The sequence below is a fragment of the Portunus trituberculatus genome, chromosome 8, assembly GCF_017591435.1.
Source record: "Portunus trituberculatus isolate SZX2019 chromosome 8, ASM1759143v1, whole genome shotgun sequence".
Classification (NCBI taxonomy): Eukaryota; Metazoa; Arthropoda; class Malacostraca; order Decapoda; family Portunidae; genus Portunus; species Portunus trituberculatus.
In genome coordinates this window covers 6,890,001-6,896,762 of record NC_059262.1, presented here as the reverse complement: position 1 = coordinate 6,896,762, position 6,762 = coordinate 6,890,001, and the positions used below count along the sequence as shown (strand labels likewise).

The 6,762-nt window shown below is 44.0% G+C and overlaps 1 protein-coding gene across 1 annotated transcript in view; it reads right to left on the bottom strand.

The window, feature by feature from the left end:
* Positions 1–682: 682 nt before the first annotated feature.
* Positions 683–6,762, bottom strand: part of LOC123500121 (transcription factor SOX-4-like) — a 12,347-nt gene continuing 6,267 nt past the window's right edge. Inside the window, 4 exon segments of the mRNA XM_045248790.1 lie at positions 683–3,250; positions 3,486–4,107; positions 4,733–4,845; positions 4,848–4,962. Of these exon segments, the coding sequence (XP_045104725.1) occupies positions 3,496–4,107; positions 4,733–4,845; positions 4,848–4,962 (840 nt within the window). The 3' untranslated portion in view covers positions 683–3,250; positions 3,486–3,495.

The following is a 6,762-nucleotide window of genomic DNA, read 5'->3' as shown; positions in this document are numbered from 1 at the left end:
TTCTTTCTCACCTTTACTCTCTTGCGGGGGTCCTGACGTTAAGTTCCTAGGTGGGAGTGAGAAGCCCTTGCCCATTTTCTTTCTCTTCTCTGGTCTCTTAACTGGTACTTATTTACGTAAAGATGGTAAGACAGATTGGAGGCCATTTTCTTTCTCCCCTCCGATAAAGATGTGACAAAATACTGGCTTCTTGTGACAGTGAGAATCCTTTACCCATTTTCTCTCCTAATAGCATCAGACTGAGGGGCACTAAGGTAGAATTAGAACAGAATCGGTGTGGTTTAATGAGAATCTTTTGACCCCTTTCATTCTCTCCTATAAGCAATAGAAGTCGTAGTGAAGTGTGGTGAAGACTTTCGTACCCTCCTCCAGTGAAAACATAAGTAGTAGATCTTGTCGGGGATTTGGTGGCAAGTGGAAGGGATCGCATTTGGTGGCAGCGGCGTAATCCAGCATCGCTATCCACTTCTCTCTCTGTGCGAGTCTCCAATTAATTTAGTACCCAACGCTACACTTGCTGACTCTTGGTTCTTGCTTTCCTGGATCCCGCTGCTGCCTCTACGCTCTTTGTTACTCCGCCACGTGTTGCTGACGGAGAGTTGGAAGAAGTATCCTTTGTTTTTATCCTTCTTTTATCTATTTCTCCTGTTTCTGTTCGTATTTATCGCAAAACTAGAATGTGTTTCTTTTTTTTTTTTTTTCTCTTCTCGTACTTGTTTGTGAAAAGCAATTATGAAAGATGTATCCTTTCTCTTTCTTCTGTTTTGGTCTATCTCTCTTTTATAAGTAGCAAAGACTAGGATGCGTTTCTTTTTTCATGATTTTTTTTATCTCATCTCTTTCCAACTTCTTGTAATGTTTCCTCTTTCATTTTCATTTGTGGTGTATTTATTGTTTATTTACCTTCTTTGTCCATTGTGTTGTGTTTTCATGTGTGTTTTATCGTGTGGTTGTTGAATCTCCTCTGTTTCCTTTCCTTTGTTGCTGTTTTCACTATTTATGTCGGAAAATACTCGTAATTACACACTTTTCTCTTCATGACTCTTTTTCACCTCACTTATAAACTATTTTTTCTTCCCCTATTTTTTTTTTTTTTTTTTCCCCTCGGTCTGTCTTTCACCAATTCAATTTCACACATTTTACAAACTCATCACTGCACTGACACCCAAATTAACGATAGTTTGCCATGGAGGGAGTCAGTTTTCTCTCATTACTGTACCTAAGGGGGGAGTGTGGAGTGGGGGGGTGACATTGCCCAATTATAGGCATTTGTTGGGTTAGCAGCTGCCAGTCTTAACTTTCACAGCAACAACAATAACAACAATAACAACATCCAGTGCGTTACAGCTTTACCGTCTAATTGTTATTGAGACAAGGACGACAACTGAGGACAGAGATCATAACATGGATGGTTTCGAGAGTGCAAGCTCAAAGAAAACGAGATGATGGAAACTTAAAGGAGAAAACGGGAAGAGTATTTTCGTCCGTTTGGTTTTGATACAAAGAAGAAAATTAGTTGATGATTTTTTGGGAAAGTGCAAGTGGAAAGGAACTGAAAGAAAACGTGTAGCAGTAACTCAATCCTGAAGAAAACGGAGAGGCCACGTGACTGGAAAGTTGTCGCAGCCCGTGAGAGAAAGAAGACGAACTTAATTAAAGGATTGACTGATATGGAAGTTTGGGGCAAGGAATAAATGCATAAATTAATGAAAACAATATGTGTGGTGGGGGAACACGACATTTATATCACTACGTAGGTACAAACAAGCCGTGCCATTAAATATGTATATAAAAAAGATATCAAAAATGTATATATACTCTATTCTAAGTATTAACACCTCTGGGCCTCGTTACCTTATACACTTCATACATAGGAGGCCTGCCAGGAATTCGGCAAAATGCAGACACATTCGGACTCGAGAGAGGAAAGAAATCACATGAGAAAAGGATGAAAAGTATTTGACGGGAGAAAAAATAAAAAAAGAGCTTCATTTCTGCATCCAAAAGTGAACCTCCTCTTTACAAAGCCGTGGACAATAAAAACGGGAGAGAGAAAGAGAGAGAGAGAGCGGGAGAAAGAGAAAACGGGTTGCTGAATGCCTACCTGTGTCCCTCTCTCCTTCTCTCTCCCTCGCTTCCCATTCACCTGCCTCATTAGTCCGGATGAGGAGGGCGAGGAGCGTAGCCCAAGGTGCACGCTGCTCCCTGGCGCCCCCTGGTGACGTCATGGCTAAAGGAACAGGTGCTGTGCAGAGGACAGTCCCCGTCACGCTCTGCCCTGCACAGGTTACAAGGTCATCACGAGGCACCTTTGTTCCAGCGGTAACCAAACACACAACCTCGTCCTCCGCAGCGTTGCCAGATGATACATACGCCTTGGTACTTTCCCAATAAGTGGTGCCTGCTTTACTTCGCAGTGTTACCAGACAAACAAGAAATGTAGTACCTTTCCAATATAGGTACTTGTTGACAGTGTTACCAAACAAACAACACAAGGTAACTTTTCCACCAGTGTTACCAGACAAACAACACATGCTTGGGTATACTTTGTTCCCTCAGTGTTACCAAACAAACAATACAAGCTTATATAGACTTACATGAGTGTTACCAGTAAGTGGCGTGTGCCTGGGCGCTACCTGCAGTGCCAACACCTCTGAACAGGCAGTGGTAACACCTGTGGAGGGCATCATGTAATTAACACAGGTACAAATAACGCCAGTACCTGTGTTACTTACCTGAGGCCCGGTAATCAATGCCCTTGTGACCAGGTAGCCCAGGTGATCCATCCGACCTTCACATACACACACACCGAAGGACGTGTGGGCACCAAATACGCACACACACAATACACAATAGAAAAGTAAAGTGTGCGTACATACTAACAAAACCCGCACACGTGACTGCAAACACATGTGCACCACTAACCATCGTACACAAGTGAAGATCATTCCAAACCTCCAGTGACGGATGACTCGCGCCCACACCTGTCCGACACACACCTGCCCAGCACATCTTAGGAGCAGATGAGGCCGAGGGAAGGGTCCAGCCAGTCCACGCTGAGGCCCACGTCACAAAGGGCGTCCGCCACGTCAGGAGTGCAGGAAAACTCGAAATGTGATCCGGGCGACGAGGAGCAGGATACGGAGGAGGAGGGGGAGGTGTGGGAGGTGTGTGAGGAAGCAGGGGTGTGGGTGGAGGTGAGGTCAAGATCAGGGGAGAGATCAAGGTCTACTGGGAACTCCGGTGACATCTGGTAACGAGGAAGGAGAAGGAACATGTCAGAAAGTCGTATTTTTTCCTGTTTCTATACCTTTTCAAAGAATCTCCTTTTTCCCACTTTTTTTTTTTTTTTGCATTCCAAGTTTTTTTTTATTCACGTTGCCTTACCTTTTCCTAACATCACAAGAAATTAAGCTTTTTTTACACACCAATTCATATTTCATGTTTTATTTTTCCACACGTACAGGTAAAACTTAATTACTCACCTGTAGGATGTCAGCCAGGTAGGAGAGATCGCCGAGGGAGTCCTGAGGGTCCCTGGGGCTCAGAGGTGGGCGGGAGGGCTCGGGAGGGCGTGGGGGTGTCCAAGACCGAGCAAGGTTCCAGGAGCGAGTAGGGGAGAGGGGACGGAGGGTCAGAGTCCTCGTCCATAAACAGAAGAGGGGAGGGACATGAGGGAGAGGGAGGGGTGGGGGGAGTGGAGAAGCCTTTGGAGAGCCTCTTGGTGCCTCTACCCCCGCCTCTGTTGCCGCCCCTTCGCCGCCGCCCACGTGGAGTGCCGCAGGGCGTTCTTACCCCTTCAGAATTCTCCTTATTTTTACTCTTATTTTCATTCCTCTTTCTTCCTCTTCTGGGCTTCTCTCCCTCGGCGGCGGCTACAGGAGAGGTCGCTGCCGCTTTGCCTCTGCCCTTGCCGCCACGCTTCCTCTTCGGCGGGGCTGGCGGGGGCTTGGGGCTCGTCACTGTGATGCGGAGGCGTGTGGAGGAGAGGAGCTTCACTGCAGGGCGGCGCTTCCTTCGGGTGGAGGCCGGGGAGGTGCCGGGTGAGGAGGAGCGGGAGGAAAGGACGCAGGACGGAAGGAGGCGAGCCTTCTTCCGGGGACGGTACTGCAGGAGGTGGAGGTAGAGGAGGAGGTGGTGGTGGTGGTGGTGGAAAGGAAGGGAAAAGAGAAAGATATGTGGGTTAAGTTTGAGGGCTTTCATTTTTTTTCCGGTGTTTGTGCTTGAAAGAGACGGTTTTACTGACACACACACACACACACACACACACACACACACACACAACACTACAAATTTCACCCATTTCGGACAGCAAAACCTTCGTCATCCCGCAGCCACGCCCACCTAAGACATGGTGCCAGGAAAGAAAGTATGAGGAAGAAAGTAAGGGAGTAAAGGAATCGTTCAAGAAAGTAACAGGAGTAATTTGACTTAGGTTAGGTAAGATCCCAAATAGAAACTGATCATTCAAAATTTTAGTTACTCTTTTTCCTTTTACTTTCTTGCTTGTTACTTCTTATCTATTGCTTTCCCTTTTACTTTGTCCTATAATCCCAAAACAACCTTTAAAATCCTAGTACTCCTCTTACCGTCTTGTCTCTTACTTTTTACCTCATGTCTTCCATTTACTTTCTTTCCTATACTACCAAGACAACCCTGTTACCTTATTTGTTACTCTTTATCTCATTATTTTTTTTCCATTTACTTTCTGTCCTACGATCCCGAAACACACCTTGTAATCTGGGTACTCCTGAAGATGCAAGAGTCTCAGCCTTTCCGCCTCATCAATGTAGGGCTGGCGGTCAATGGCAGAGAGGGCCTTCCACCTCTTGCCCAGCCGCTTGAGATCTCAGCATTGTGCATGTCGGGGTGACGGGCCACAATCTTGCGTCTCTCCAGTTGCGACCACACCATAAAGGCGTTCATTGGTCTCTTGATGTGGTTGACTGGGTGTTTCTTGGTCTGCAGGGAGGGAAAAAATGGGAATTAGCACAAAATATATAGGACACATTTTTACCTTCAGATTTGTGTAAGATTCGACCATTTTATTGACATTAGGAAGGGTCTATGGAGGTCAGAAGATTAATGGCTACAGTCTTCACTATTTTAATCCCTACATAAGTTTCTGAAGCTGTATAGAATCACCAAATAGTAAGAAGAATGAATATAAAAGCACGATATGGTACTGAAGACGTTAAATGCAAGGAAAACCTAAAGGAAGTTTGTGTTTTTAAGGTCAGAGAGAAATGAGGTTAGTAATGGTGTTGATGAGGTAAAGTATGGTTTCTTAGACCTAGAGGACATGGAAAGAAAGTTGAGTGAAGTAAGGAAAGAGAAGTTATTTTTTTTCTTTCATGGTTGAAGAGTAACTTGTGAGTAGGGGAAGTAAAAGTGAAGTAAATGAATATCTACGAAGGGAATTAGGAAGCTGAGGTGTCTGAGGGAGGAAGAAGAGAAGTTAGGTGGTGGTATCTGAAGGGAAGAAAGCAAGCGAAGTGCATCATTATAATCAATCACTGATAAAGCTTCCCCATTACCCAAAGATCACGTAACTATAAGGTCTCTATTCAAAAACGCTTTTCTCTCTCACCCCGACTGTTTTCCAAGGCCACAGAGATGACTAGCGGGTTTTTAAGAGTGTTTATCCAGTTAATAATGTAGAAATCATGTCAATCTTCCTTTAGAACCATAAAACTTCCTTAGAAATCATTCTTCTCTCTCACCACGACTATTTCCAAGGCCACAGAGATGACTAGCGGGGTTTTCAAGAGTGTTTATCCAGTTAACAATGCAGAAATGTTGTCACTCAGTCTCTAGAAGCATTAAAACTATCTTAAAAATTCCTCTTCTCTCTCACCACGACTATTTCCAAGGCCACATATGTGTTTACCCAGTTAATAATTCAGAAATCTTGTCACTCTGCCTCTAGAACCACAAAAACACCTTAAAAAAAACTCGTGGAAATTTAAATAAAACCTTTTGAAACAATGGAGGTGAAATGCAGAAATGTTTGAGAGTACGAGGTTTCTCCACCACATCCCATTTTCTTCTTACCAATCACAACACAATGCCAACAGAAAACGAGCTTCACGTGTCAAGAGAAAGAGTTGCCAGTTAGTCCGGCAATTAATGAAGGCGTTACGTCAGTTAGTCAGTCAGTCAGTCAGATGTATGTTGCGTGAAGGGAAGGAAGGTCAGGAGCGTGTGTGCCTTGACCTCGTTCAGTCCACAGCCGCGACCTTTCAGCTTTTTCTTGCCTTTTATTTGAGTTTATTTTTTTTGTGTGTGTTTTGTTACGTAAATGTGTGACAGGTGAAAGGGTTGACCAGGTGTGTGTGTGTGTGTGTGTGTGTGTGTGTGTGTGTGTGTGGGGCAGGTGTGAGGGATGGCTGACAAAAGGCCTGCAGTTTTAGAAAAGAATATTTGTTTACTTTCTATTTTTTTTTTCCTTCGATATCTACAGTACACTTTTGTCTTCCTGTGCACCTGATCACTAATTCATTTCTATTCATTTTTTCACAGGTGAGCGACAAGGTGTGGAGGGTAGAGAGGTAAATGACTGACTGCCTTACTCTTCTTCACAGTACATCATTTTTAGCGTCTTAATTTGCTTGCCTTCGTGAACTTCTTAAGACACCTTTTCTCTATTTCCTTGTTATTGTTCATTTTTCAGCTTTTTTTTTTTTGTGTGTGTGTGTGATGTTGCTGTAGTTGTCTATCTTTTTTTTTTGGCATTTATATCATTCTATTTTTTTTTTTTTA